Source organism: Hemitrygon akajei, chromosome 5 (genome assembly GCF_048418815.1).
Source record: "Hemitrygon akajei chromosome 5, sHemAka1.3, whole genome shotgun sequence".
Classification (NCBI taxonomy): domain Eukaryota; kingdom Metazoa; phylum Chordata; class Chondrichthyes; order Myliobatiformes; family Dasyatidae; genus Hemitrygon; species Hemitrygon akajei.
In genome coordinates, this window is record NC_133128.1 from 117,792,477 (window position 1) to 117,807,681 (window position 15,205).

Consider the following 15,205-nt stretch of genomic DNA (forward strand, 5'->3'; position numbering starts at 1 on the left):
ATGATCCATTCCTGGAAAAGGTGCACAGTGGACAGCTTCTTACTCTATCTGCCATTCTGCATCTTATCTCTGTTATGGTTTACATCATTTTAGTTCCCTACCTAAAATTAATCCTGGGTGGAATTTTGTTTCTCATAACTTCGTGCACATGAAAGTTTGCGATGTCTTCTGTCCAGCATCTTCTAGTGTTATCAGTTTAATCTGAGAGTTGTAGGTTTCAGCCCCTTTTCAAAGGTAAATTGTTTAAAGTTCCGTTCGTTTTCCCAAAAATTATTCCTCTAATTGTCATTTTTGCAATGGGAATATGCATTGGGAATGTTCTGACCTACACTCAGTGCACAGGTTGTGGTTTACAAAACCATTCCTCTTGATTTCATCACTGACCTTCAGTGAGCATAATGTGATTGTTCTTCCAATGGTTAGAAGATAAAGTTAACTTAATTTATTTATACTGTATTTATTGTGATCATTTGTTAAAGTATGTACATGTAGCTGAAAAGTTTTAATTTATTATTATTGTGAGAATTGCAATGGATAATATATTTCTACATTTAATAAAAAAATCAGTGAAGATGTTACTACATGTTAATTATTCTGAATATTTCACATTTTTGGAATACAAATTTTGTGCACGCTGATCCTCCTCACAGAATATAAAATTTCTTCTTCTCACACCTTGTTATAGGTACTTCCCCCGCTTTATTCTTTCCCCTGCAATGTCACACTCAGCATATGAGTACACTTCACAGTGATTCGACTTGATTTTTATCTTCCCTGTATTATACTTGGATTTAAGTTCTTGGTTTTCATTTTCATATTCTCCCTTTGAATGAGGAAGTGTTGAATCCGAAGTGAGCGTGTAACACAGGCCCATTTTTTAAAAGCGGAAGCCACATGCAGTAGCACTGTCAGGGAGGATAACGTTCGGCTCTTCTTGCTTATATCGGGCTCACTGTGGCAGTGGAGGAGGCTGCAGTTAGGTCAGAATGGGACTGGGATTGAGAACTGACGTGCTTTTAGAATTCAGGATCATAAATTCTAAATTAAAGTTTATTGTCAGAAGCATCAGTGCCCAGGTTATAAATGCCATGTAAATTAGCTTCTTTTTTTGCAAGAACAGCACAGCATATTATAAACGTTACAAACAGAAGTTAGCCAGCATAATTTACAAAAAAAAGTCCTGTGCAGTGAGTATCTAGAGTTAGGAAAGAGGCTGAGGAGAAGGACCTCCAAGGTAGTGCAGGCAGGAATGGGACACAGGTCGATAAGGTGGTTAAGAAGGCTTATGGGATACAGTACTTGTTTTTATTAGTCGTGGCATTGAGTTCAAAGGTCAAGAGCTTATGTTGAAATTTTATAGACTCTGGTTAGGCCACCTCTGGTGTTTTGCATCCAGTTCTGGTCACCCCACAATAGGAAGGATGTTGAAGGTTTCGAGAGTGTGCAGAAGAGGTTTACCAGGATGTTGCCTGGTTTAGAGGGCATGTACTATCATGAAAGGCTGAACAAACTTGGGTTGTTTACTTTGGAGCAGCATAGGCTGGGAGGGAGAGCTGATAGGGGTTTATATTCTTTACTCAGAGTGTGATAGCTGTGTGGAATGAGCTTCCAGTAGAAGTGGTAGAGGCAGGTTCGATATTGTCATTTAAAGTAAAATTGGATAGGTATATGGACAGGAAAGGAATGGAGATTTATGGGCTGAGTACAGGCCAGTGTGACTGGGTGAGAGTAAGCGTTCTGCACAGACTAGAAGGGCCGAGGTGGCTTGTTTCCGTGCTGTAATTGTTATATGGTTATATGATGATGAGATGCATAGGTAGAGTAGACAGGGAGTATCTTTTTTCTCCCAGGGTAGAAATATCTAATACCAGAGGGCATGCATTGAAGGTGGGTCGGGTTAGGTTCAAAGGGGAATCGAGAGGTAAGTTTTTTTTTACTTTGGAAGTGGTAGATGCCTGGAATGTGCTGCCTGTATGGTAGTAGAGGCTTTTAAAGAGACGTTTAGATAAGCACATGGACGTGGATATGAGGAAGATGGAGGTAGGAGGGATTCGTTTTTAATTTATTTTTCAGCTGCCTCGATACAACATTGTGGGCCGAAGGGCCTGTTCCTGTGCTGTACTGTTCTATGTTCTGTAAACTTACAGTAACATAAATTATACACAAGTTACGAAATAAGGAAAGTAGACATAACTACACAAGTAAGTTGTGCAAGTTAAATCGGGGTCGTGTTAGGGTATTTCAGGTCGGTACAGGACCCCGAGACAGTGGGGAAGAAGCTGCTGAAGAGCTTTGAGACGTGAGTCTTCTGGCTCCTCTAGTTTCTGCCTCGTGGGAACGTTTATAATGGATGTTGCTTTCCTGGGGCACTGTCTCTTGCCGATGTCATTTATGGTGTGGAGAGTGACGAAACTGGACGAGCGTACTACACTCTGCAGCCTCTTGAATTCCTGTGCATTGAGTTTCCACAGTTTCTGCAGAAGTTTGGCAGAGTATTCGATGACATTTTGAATCACCTTCAACTAAGAAAATAGGGATGCTGGTCTGGTGCGTGTTCTTCATTGTTGCATCCCGCAGTGGTCGAGTGTGTTGAGTCCTTGGATGTTACCGGTGCATGCTGGCAGTAGTTCGGTAGAGGCTCCTTCAAGCTAAACTGGTTGAAGTGCCCTTCGATACTGAGGAAGGCATTGGGGAGGCCAGTTAATCACGGAGCTCAAACCCTCCGGTGTTAATTTGACATTTGCCTGGGGTGGGAATATATACTTCAACCAGTGTAATATCAGAGAACTCCCGCGCTATAGTGACGAAAACCATACGAATGAGATAGAACCCCCTGCTCCGAGGACTCCAGCACTTAATCAGGAAGTAGATGTCCTCGCTTCTGAAGTTTTATTGCCGATCCATTCCTGTTGATTAACACGCCCACTTTCGGAAGTGACGAACCGTCACTTTTACCCTGGGACACTTTAGTTTCGGGTGAATTTGCCGCGCAGCTGCAAGCTGAGCTGGAGACTAACCCGCAGAGAGAGAGCAGGCATCGGAATCGCCTTCCGATCCGGAGACGAAAGAAACGCCGAAGTGTTTTCTGTAAAGAACCCAGACACCAGACCATCTTCATAGCGAGCACAGTCGCCACCAGAAGGACGTGTCCCGGGCGCTCTGCACTGACCACCCTGCGATATGGCACCACTGCAGTTGGATGTAACAGAGAAGATCAGCGCTGAAAGATGCAGTGTTACGGTAATCCTGATAAAATGCAGCCCCGACGGATGCACCGACACAGTCACGTCCTCACCCCACCACGTCCCTTGCCAAACTCGACCCACCCTCCACAACACCTTGGACCCCCCGAACTGAACGAACGCACCAAGAGCCTGAGCGCTGCAGCTCTCTCCGGTGGCGGATTTTCCCGTCGCTGCAGCTGGACTCTCCCGCTTTCAGATTCCTTACTTCAGAGCGGAGACCGCCCTCTCCCGACACGTTCCCAAATATCCCGCAATCATTTCACTTTTCGAATGTCACCCGTTTTCGGATTTTAAGATATAAAATCCGGCAGCATGGCAGAGAGAGAGCTCACAACACGATCCCCAGACACGGGTCTCGGCAGCACCGGCGTCCGCTCCCGGATCACAAGCCGTGGCATTTCCATATCGAGAGTTCCATTCGGCGAACAAGACCCGTTTTCGGAGCTGATTCTGGTCTCAGATCGGTGCTTTATTCAGTGTTGGGTGGAGATGGCATTGGGCCGTGTTTGGAGAGTTTGCAGTGTGTGGCTGTTGTTGACCGTGACCCTGACCCTGGGCTGTGAGAGGTTACAGTTACTGCGAGTTCTCAACACAGAGACTCTGGGCGAACTGAAAGAAATGGTGAGTTGAACCCGCTCCCAGAGACCGGTCCTGACAGTCCCGGGCTGTTTGCTGTTACCGATCAGGTGACTTCAAAGAGTCTGTTCTCCGGTGTTTCTGTGTGTGGGGATTGTCAGTAACGTTGATATCTTCTGTCTCAGGGTGGCCGCCTCCCTCGACAGTGTGTGACTGAGAGGCTGTCGTTGAAAACCAAGCCCTTGGAGCTGGTGAAACTTTCGGCGGAGGTTCTTGTGAGTAAACACTGCATTTTACTTTAATGTAATTAATTCGAGACAATGCGAAGGATCGGATCCGAACTTTATCCAAATAATTTGACTATATCAGAATATGAATTCTTTCTCTCCATGTCACTCTCATTTTCTGACTCTGTCACTCTGAGTTTCAGGACCCCATTCACACGGAATAGATCTCATTTCAGTTATCACACTGCTCCCCCCTCTCTCTCTGTCCCACTCACGGGTAATTCACTCTCTGTACCCAATTCCCTCTCATCATTTCACAAGCTCTGTCACCAATAAACGCGTCCACCTTTATCACCTTCTGCTACTTTTTCCTCTCCCTCCCTGTGTGTTCCTCTCTCTACCCCACCCCCCAGTAACATTGCGAGTTCTGTTGATCACAGGAAATACTTGCATCCTCTCAGATCATCACACTATCCGCGTGCTTCATTGGTGATGGAACCACCTACTTCACTTTAAATGACTTGCGCTGAAGAATTGTGAGGTTTCTCGTTAAATTATTTTACATGATAGCTGGCCCATCGGTATCAAGGAGATAAAAGCTGAGAGCAGACCGGACAGTGATGTGCCATATCACGTGGTTCTATGATTGTAGACATCCATAAACTTTCCACATGGAAGAGATTTTTTATGACCAATGTTATAGATTGAATGCAAAACTTTGGAGTACAGGATAGCAGGAAAAAATCCACAAATTCATAGATGGAATTTGGAACAAACATCTTAAGACAGAAACTCTCGCAATATCTGTTCGAAGTTCAAGTAAAGTTATTATCAAAATAGATATATTTCACGATTTACAATCCTGAGATTTGTTTACCTGCTGGCATAGTCAGTAAATACTCAGAAAGAGGTGGCATAGGGTCAGAAGGAGTTGCATCATTGTGGATAGAGCTGTGGATCTGCAAGGGTAAAAAGTCCCTGATGGGAGTTGTATACAGACCCCCAAACAGCAGTACGGTTCTGGCCTACAAATTACAATGGAGGATAGAAAATGCATGCCAAAAGGGCAATGTTACAACAGTCATGGGGGTCTTCAATATACAGGGAGTTTGGGAAAATCAGGTTGGTGTTAGATTACAGGAGGTAGAATTTCTCGAGTGCCTGGCCCTACGAGATGGCTTTTCTGAGCAGCTCGTGGTTGGGCTGACTAGTATCAGCTATTCTGGATAGGGTGAGTTGCAAAGGACCAGAATTGATTAGAGAGCTCGAGGTAAAAGAACCTATCAGGGAAAATGATCATAATATGATAAAATTCACCCTGAAATTTGAAAAGGAGAAGCTTCGGATGTATCAGCATTACAGTGGTGTATAGGGAATTACAGCAGCATGAGAGAGCATTTGGCCAAAATCGATTGGAAAAGAGCTGGCAGGGATGACAGCAGAGCAGCAATGGTTGGAATTTCTGGAAGCAATCTGGGAGGCCCAGGATATATACATCCCAAAGAGGAAGTAGTATTCTAAAGGAAAGATGACACAACTGTGGCGAAAAAGAGAAATCAAAGCCAACATAAAAGCCAAAAAGAGGGCATATAATTGCACAAAGATTGGTGGGAAGTTAGAGGATTGGGAAGCTTTTAAAAAACTAACAGAAGGAAACTAAAAAAGTCATTAAGAAGGTAAAGATGGAATAAGAAATAAGCTAGCCAATAATATTAAAGAAGAGATCAAAAGTTTCTCCAGATATATAAAGTGCAATAAAGAGAGACAGGAGAGTGGATGAAGGGAAGGCTGTGGATGTTGGCTACATGGACTTCAGTAAGGCCTTTGACAAGGTCCCGCAAGGGAGGTTAGTTAGGAAGATTCAGTCGCTAGGTATACATGGTGCGGTAGTAAATTGGATTGGACGTTGGCTCAATGGGAGAAGTCAGAGAGTGGTAGTAGAGGATTGCTACTCTGAGTGGAGGCCTGTCACTAGTGGTGTGCCACAGGGATCAGTGCTGGGTCCATTGTTATTTGTCATCTATATCATTGATCTGGATGATAATGTGGTAAATTGGATCAGCAAATTTGCTGATGATACAAAGATTGGAGGTGTATTAGACAGTGAGGAAGGTTTTCAAAGCTTGCAGAGGGATTTTGACCAGCTGAAAAAATGGGCTGAAAAATGGCAGATGGAGTTTACTGTGAGGTATTGCACTTTGGAAGGACAAACCAAGATAGAACATACAAGGTAAATGGTAGGACACTGCGGAGTGCAGTAGAACAGAGGGATCTGGGAATACAGATACATAATTCCCTTAAAGTGGCATCACCGGTAGATAGGGTCGTAAAGAGAGCTTTTGGTACATTGGTCTTTATAAGTCAAAGTATTGAGTATAAGAGTTGGAATGTTATGGTGAGGTTGCAAAAGACATTGGTGAGGCCAAATTTGTAGTATTGTGAGCAGTTTTGGTTACTTAATTACAGGAGTGATGTTAATAAGGTTGAAAGAGTGCAGAGAAGCTTTACAAGGATGCTGCTGGGACTTGAGAAGCTGAATTACAGAGGAAGGTTGAATAGGTCAGGACTTTATTCCCTGGAGCATAGAAGAATGAGGGGAGATTTGATAGAGGTATATAAAATTATGATGGGCATAGATAGAATGAATGCAAGCAGGCTTTTTCCACTGAGGGCAGGGGAGAAAAAAACCAGAGGACTTGTGTTAAGGGTGAAGGGGGAAAAGTGTACAGGGAACATTGGGGGTGGGTGGGGAGCTTCTTCACACAGAGAGTGATGGGAGTGTGGAATGAGCTGCCAGATGAAGTGGTAAATGCCGTCTCATTTAAGAAAAACTTGGACAGGTACATAGATGAGAGGTGTACGGAGGGATATGGTCAGGGTGCAGTTTAGTGGGACTAGGCAGAAAAAAGGTTCAGCACAGCCAAGAAGGGCTGAAGGGCCTGTTTCTGTGCTGTAATGTTCTATGGTTCTATGGTTCTATATTGGACCACCGGAAAACGATGCTGGAGGGATAGTAATGTGGGACAGGGAAATGGCGGATGAACTGAGTAAGTATTTTGCATCAGTCTTCACTGTGGAAGACACCAGCAGTATGGTAAAAGTTCCAGGTGTCAGGGATCATGAAGATTGTGTGATGTTACCAGGACTAGAGAGAAGGTTCTTCGGAAACTGAAAGGTCTGAAGGTAGATAAGTAACCTGGGCTAGATGATATACACCCCAGAGTTCTGAAAAAGGTGGCTGAAGAGATTGTGGTGGCATTTATAATGATCTTTCAAGAATCACAAGATGCTGGAATGGTTCTGGAAGACTAAAAATTTGCAAATGCCACTCCACTCTTCAGGAAGGGAGAGAGGCAGAAGAAAAGAAACTATAGGCCAGTCAGACTGCCCTCAGTGCCTGGGAAGATGTTGGAGCGAATTATAGAAGATGAGGTCTTAGCGTACTTGCCATAATCAGCATGGTTTCCTCAAGAGAAAATATTGTCTGATAAATCTGTTACAATTTTTTGAAGTAACAAGCAGGATGGACAAAGGAGAGTTGGTTGATGTGGTGTACTTGGATTTTCAGAAGGCCTTTGGCAAAGTGCCACACATGAGGCTGCTTAACCAGCTATGAGCCCATGGTATTACAGGAAAAATTCTAGCATGGATAAAGCAATGGGTGATTGGCAGGAGGCAAAGACTGGGAATAAAGGGATCCTTTTCTGGTTGGCTGCCGGTGACTAGTGGTGTTCCAGAAAGGTCTGTGTTGGGGACCGATTCTTTTTACGTTATATATCAATGATTTAGATGATGGAATTGATGGCTTTGTTGCAAAGTTTGCAGGCAATTTGAAGGTGGAGGGGTAGGAAGTTTTGAGGAAATAGGGAGGCTGCAGAAAGACTGACAGATTAGGAGAATGGGCAAAGAAATGGCAGATGGAATACAGTGTCAGAAAGTATAGTTCATGCACTTTGGTAGAAGAAATGAAAGGGTTGACTCTTTGCTATTGACTAACTGCCTCTCCTGCCTCGCAGTTTCTCTCCAGGCTGCATCTCCCTTCTACAACCACTGCCCCAATCACTCTGAATGAGATTTCTTTAGGTGGCTGCTTGATGGGTGGTATGGACTGAGAGCACCCCAGCACCTTTTTTTCAGTGACTTTTATTTGCCTCTACTCAAGTTCTGAAGTGTAGAAGATGCCTATGATCTGCTTATCTTAAAAATGTGTGATGGCCATTGGGCATCAGGTACCACAGGGTGCAGACATAGGACACCTCAGCTCACATTACAAGACACCCCTAAAAAGTTCCCATTCCCATAGTCACCTGTCACCTATTCCCCTAACCACTTCACCTAAAATGTGTGGCTACTGGGAGATCCTGCTTTCTCAGGTGGACAGAGCATAGGTGTGTAGGTGCAGAGTAAGCAGCATCTCCCAGTGGCCACACATTTTAATTCCATGTCCCATTCCCATTCTGATACGTCTATCCATGGCCTCCTCTACTGTCAAAATGAAGCCACACTCAGGTTGGAGGAACAACACCTTATATACCGGCTGGGTAGCCTCCAACCTGATGGCATGAACATTGATTTCTCTACCTTCCGTTAATGCCCCTCCTCCCTTTCTTACCCACTCTTTGTTTCTCTCTCTGCCCATCACTCTTTGCCTGTTCTCCATCTCCCTCTGGTGTTCCCCTCCCCCTTTCTTTCTCCCTAGGCCTCCCGTCCCATGATCCTTTCCCTTCTCCAGCTCTGTATCCCTTTTGCCAATCACCTTTCCAGCTCTTAGCTTCACCCCACCCCCTCCGGTCTTCTCCTATCATTTTGGATCTCCCTCTCCCCCTCCCACTTTCAAATCTCTTACTATCTTTCCTTTCAGTTAGTCCTGACAAAGGGTCTCGGCCCGAAACGTCGACAGTGCTTCTCCCTATAGATGCTGCCTGGCCTGCTGTGTTCCACCAGCATTTTGTGTGTGTTGCTTGAATTTCCAGCATCTGCAGCTTTCCTAGTGTTTGCAAAGTTAACATGCAAATGTTTATGCCACTGTCTTTATAAGTTACTGTTTAATCTTTTTAACAACCCATTCAGACGACTGTCTGTTTCACCTCCTTGATTCCCCCCTTTATGAGATTGTTGATTTCTATAAACTCTCCCCCTCACTATTTCTGGTGAAAGGAGAGCAGACTCTAGTCTCTGTGTAAGTAGCATCCTGTGGCATTGATGCCATTCCCTCATTCAGTCAAGCGTCTTCTTCTTCTTCATCCGTGTGGTTCATTGCTCATTCCCTGTTGAAATCTCTAGCTGTAGACGGAAACTGCCAATGATGTGGCCTTCAATTCACAGTTGTTAGTAGCCCTCCATTTGCGGCCTGTATATTTTAAGTTGATGTTTGATTTTGTCTTGTACTAAGACTCATAAACATTCTGTTCTAATTCTAAACGTTTGATAGACCACGGCCCTACTAATGTTCCCATGTATGTTTTGCACAGGCCCAGGACCGGATCTGGATTGTCCATCAGACCCTGCATCACCTCCGCAGGATCTACAGTATGAACCTGAGCTCAGTCAGCTGGGTCCAGAGCTCAGTGGAACTCCTCCAGCTTCTCTTGGATCGGCAGCTCAGAGTGCTGGATGTCTGTGTCCGGAAACCAGGCTCAAAGTCCAGGCCAAGGCAGAATGCCACAATTCTTAAATACTTTCAGAAATTGAGAGAGTTTCTGAAACAGAAGGTACATTGATATTAAAACATGTGCCTGCCAATACACTTATTTATCTACTTTATACTTGTTCATTATCTAATTTTTCACTATTGAGTACATTTGCCTTTTTGTCCTCCCTTTTAGGGATTCAGCAACTGTGCCTGGGAGACAACCCGCACTGAGACCATGACGAATTTGAAACAGCTCCTTCTCATTATGGCAAAAATCAGCAGAGATCACTGAAGATTTTCCAGAGTCAATTTCATAAGGGACCAAGATTTATGACTATTTATTTAAAATAACTTTCAAGGAAAAGTATATCTGAACAGACTGATGTTACATTGAAAAATAAATTAAACTAAAAGCTAGAAATGTTAATGGAAAACCCAACTGGTGCAAATAATCAGTGCATGTGCAGAAGAAACCTGAGTGAATTCCTCGAGTCAATGCTCATAAAGTTGAAACACTAACTGTTGTTCACTCCACTCAGCAGTTGTCTGAGCTGTGCATGTTTACAGTATTTTCTGTTTTTACTATTTATTATATAACTATATTAATCACACATTTTCATTTGGCAAGTGATGTGGAAGGAATAATGTCTGGGTCTTTCTCCATATCCAGTGTTGAATTAATTTATTGTATTATTAATTTATTAATTTATTTTTTGTAGTATTACTCAGTGATGACATGTGAATTTGCTGAATGATCCTATTCTTGTCCATTCATATCAAGACAGGCAGCTACTGTAATGCAATGATCCATTCCTGGAAAAGGTGCACAGTGGACAGCTTCTTACTCTATCTGCCATTCTGCATCTTATCTCTGTTATGGTTTACATCATTTTAGTTCCCTACCTAAAATTAATCCTGGGTGGAATTTTGTTTCTCATAACTTCATGCACATGAAAGTTTGCGATGTCTTCTGTCCAGCATCCTCTAGTGTTATCAGTTTAATCTGAGAGTTGTAGGTTTCAGCCCCTTTTCAAAGGTAAATTGTTTAAAGTTCCGTTCGTTTTCCCAAAAATTATTCCTCTAATTGTCATTTTTGCAATGGGAATATGCATAGGGAATGTTCTGACCTACACTCAGTGCACAGGTTGTGGTTTGCAAAACCATTCCTCTTGATTTCATCACTGACCTTCAGTGAGCATAATGTGATTGTTCTTCCAATGGTTAGAAGATAAAGTTAACTTAATTTATTTATACTGTATTTATTGTGATCATTTTTAAAAGTATGTACATGTAGCTGAAAAGTTTTAATTTATTATTATTGTGAGAATTGCAATGGATAATATATTTCTACATTTAATAAAAAAAATCAGTGAAGATGTTACTACATGTTAATTATTCTGAATATTTCACATTTTTGGAATACAAATTTTGTGCACGCTGATCCTCCTCACAGAATATAACATTTCTTCTTCTCACACCTTGTTATAGGTACTTCCCCCGCTTTATTCTTTCCCCTGCAATGTCACACTCAGCATATGAGTACACTTCACAGTGATTTGACTTGATTTTTATCTTCCCTGTATGATACTTGGATTTAAGTTCTTGGTTTTCATCTTCATATTCTCCCTTTGAATGAGGAAGTGTTGAATCTGAAGTGAGCGTGTAACACAGGCCCATTTGTTAAAAGCAGAAGCCACATGCAGTAGCACTGTCAGGGAGGATAACGTATGGCTCTTTTTGCTTATATCGGGCTCACTGTGGCAGTGGAGGAGGCTGCAGTTAGGTCAGAATGGGACTGGGATTGAGAACTGACGTGCTTTTAGAATCCAGGATCATAAATTCTAAATTAAAGTTTATTGTCTGAAGCATCAGTGCCCAGGTTATAAATGCCATGAAAAATAGCTTTTTTTTTGCAAGAACAGCACAGCATCTTATAAACATTACAAACAGAAGTTAGCAAACATAATTTACAAAAAAAAGTAGTCCTGTGCAGTGAGTATATAGAGTTAGGAAAGAGGCTGAGGAGAAGGACCTCCAAGGTAGTGCAGGCAGGAATGGGACACAGGTCGATAAGGTGGTTAAGAAGGCTTATGGGAATAAATATGTGAGGATGTTTCTTTGGAAAGGTAAGATGTCAAGAATATCATTGGAAAAATTGACATGGAAATTTGAGCTCAGAGGGTTACAACTTCCAAATTTTAATAATTATTATAAAGCAAATCAACTTAGATTTATTGCATCTTCTTTTGAGAAAGATAAACTGGCATGGATCAGAATAGAACGAGATAAAGTAGGAGAAAACATACCAGAAGACTTTATATATAACTGGGAATCTAAATGGATACGGGAAAAGAAAGAATCTCCTATATTAATACATTTGATTGATTTATGGAATAAGATAAATGTTGACGATGAGACAAAGAATCCTTATTAACAAAGAGATCTTTAATTCAAAATAGACTTATTCCTTTTACAATGGATAATCAACTTTTATATAATTGGTTTCAACAAGGGATTAGATATATAGGAGACTGTTTTGAAGGAGGTATATTAATGTCATTCGATCAATTAAAGAATAAATATAAAGTATCAAACAACACTCTTTTTTGTTACTTTCAACTAAGGGCTTATTTAAGAGAAAAGTTAGGTCAAACAATGTTATTACCGAAACCCAATGAAATAGAAACTTTAATTCAAAAAGGAAAGACTAAAAAAATTATCTCTTGTATGTATAATTTGATTCAAAAACAGGCAATTAAACAAGGAGTCCATAAGTCAAGACAAAAATGGGAAAGTGATTTGAATATTAAAATTGAAGAAAAAAATTGGTCAAGAATATGTCTTGAGAGTATGACAAATACAATAAATGTCCGATTAAGATTAGTGCAATACAATTTTTTACATCAACTATATATTACACCACAAAAAAGAAATAAATTAAACCCAAATTTATCTGATCAGTGTTTCCGATGTAACCAAGAAATTGGTACTTTTTTACATTCTACTTGGTCTTGTTCTAAAATTCAACCTTTTTGGACAAATTTAAGAGCTTTACTGGAACAAATTATTGGAATACAACTTCCACATAATCCAATACTACTTTTACTAGGTGATACTGAAGGGATAAAACCGATATCCAAATTGAATAAATATCAGAAAGAATTTATAAAAATTGCATTGGCAGTAGCCAAAAAAGCTATTGCAGTTACTTGGAAAACGGATACATATTTAAGTATAGATCGTTGGAAGAAAGAAATTTATGGCTGTATTCCACCTGAAAAAATTACTTATAATTTAAGAGATAAATATGAAACATTTTTGAAAATGTGGCGCCCTTATTTACAAAAGACAGGATTAAATATATAGGCGCTCCGAAGATGAAATAATTGGTTACTTGGGGAAAGAAATAAATATATATACTAAAGTTATTACGAACTCCGTGGAGCATGTGGAGATCTTCTAATATCCAGGCATTCCTTTTTTTTCTTTCTTTCTTTCTTTTTTCTTTCAGTGGGGATGTTAGGGGGGAGGGGTAAAGGGGAGGTGGGTGGGTAACACATATTTTCTTTATCGCATACTTTTATTCTGTAACTATTTGAAAACACAATAAAAAAGTTAAAAAAGAAGGCTTATGGGATACAGTACTTGTTTTTATTATTCGTGGCATTGAGTTCAAAGGTCAAGAGGTTATGTTGCAACTTTATAGACTCTTGTTAGACACTGGAATTAAGGAGATTGAGAGGGGATCTGATTGAAACATATAAGATTATTAAGGGATTGGACAAGATAGAGGCAGGAAATATGTTCCAGATGCTGGGAGAGTCCAGTACCAGAGGGCATGGTTTGAGAATAAGGGGTAGGTCATTTAGGACAGAGTTAAGGAAAAACTTCTTCTCCCAGTGAGTGTATTGCATACAGTTCTGGTCACCCCACAATAGGAAGGATGTTGAAGCTTTCGAGAGGGTGCAGAAGAGGTTTACCAGGATGTTGCCTGGTTTAGAGGGCATGTGCTATCATGAGAGGCTGAACAAACTTGGGTTGTTTACTTTGGAACAGCATAGGCTGGGAGGGAGAGCTGATAGGGGATTATATTCTTTACTCAGAGAGTGGTAGCTGTGTGGAATGAGCTTCCAGTAGAAGTTGTAGAGGCAGGTTCGGTATTGTCATTTAAAGTAAAATTGGATAGGTATATGGACAGGAAAGGAATGGAGATTTATGGGCTGAGTACAGGCCAGTGGGACTGGGTGAAGAGTAAGCGTTCGGCACAGACTAGAAGGGCCGAGGTGGCTTGTTTCCGTGCTGTAATTGTTATATGGTTATATGATGATGAAATGCATAGGTAGAGTAGACAGGGAGTATCTTTTTTCTCCCAGGGTAGAAATATCTAATACCAGAGGGCATGCATTGAAGGTGGGTCGGGGTAGGTTCAAAGGGGAACCGAGAGGTAAGTTTTTTTTTACTTTGGAAGTGGTAGATGCCTGGAATGTGCTGCCTCTATGGTAATAGAGGCTTTTAAAGAGACGTTTAGATAAGCACATGGACGTGGATATGAGGAAGATGGAGGTAGGAGGGATTCGTTTTTAATTTATTTTTCAGCTGCCTCGATACAACATTGTGGGCCGAAGGGCCTGTTCCTGTGCTGTACTGTTCTATGTTCTGTAAATTTACAGTAACATAAATTATACACAAGTTACGAAATAAGGAAAGTAGACATAACTACACAAGTAAGTTGTGCAAGTTAAATCGAGGTCGTGTTAGGGTATTTCAGGTCGGTACAGGACCCCGAGACAGTGGGGAAGAAGCTGCTGAAGAGCTTTGAGATGTGAGTCTTCTGGCTCCTCTAGTTTCTGCCTCGTGGGAACGTTTATAATGGATGTTGCTTTCCTGGGGCACTGTCTCTTGCCGATGTCATTTATGGTGTGGAGAGTGACGAAACTGGGCGAGCGTACTACACTCTGCAGCCTCTTGAATTCCTGTGCATTGAGTTTCCACAGTTTCTGCAGAAGTTTGGCAGAGTATTCGATGACATTTTGAATCACCTTCAACTAAGAAAATAGGGATGCTGGTCTGGTGCGTGTTCTTCATTGTTGCATCCCGCAGTGGTCGAGTGTGTTGAGTCCTTGGATGTTACCGGTGCATGCTGGCAGTAGTTCGGTAGAGGCTCCTTCAAGCTAAACTGGTTGAAGTGCCCTTCGATACTGAGGAAGGCATTGGGGAGGCCAGTTAATCACGGAGCTCAATCCCTCCGGTGTTAATTTGACATCTGCCTGGGGTGGGAATATATACTTCAACCAGTGTAATATCAGAGAACTCCCGCGCTAGATAGTGACGAAAACCATACGAATGAGATAGAACCCCCTGTTCCGAGGACTCCAGCACTTAATCAGGAAGTAGATGTCCTCGCTTCTGAGGTTTTATTGCCGATTCATTCCTGTTGATTAACACGCCCACTTTCGGAAGTGACGAACCGTCACCTTTACCCTGGGACACTTTAGTTTCGGGTGAATTTGCCGCGCAGCTGCAAG

The 15,205-nt window shown here is 41.8% G+C and overlaps 1 protein-coding gene across 1 annotated transcript; it reads left to right on the forward strand.

Moving 5' to 3' along the window:
* Nucleotides 1-3,145: 3,145 nt before the first annotated feature.
* On the forward strand, nucleotides 3,146-10,049 carry LOC140727358 (interferon tau-3-like). Its single transcript, XM_073044634.1, has 4 exons — nucleotides 3,146-3,240; nucleotides 4,007-4,096; nucleotides 9,520-9,759; nucleotides 9,874-10,049. Exons 1-4 carry the CDS (start codon nucleotides 3,181-3,183, stop codon nucleotides 9,970-9,972), a joined length of 489 nt encoding a protein of 162 aa, XP_072900735.1. The 5' UTR covers nucleotides 3,146-3,180; the 3' UTR covers nucleotides 9,973-10,049.
* The last annotated feature ends 5,156 nt before the right edge of the window (nucleotides 10,050-15,205 follow it).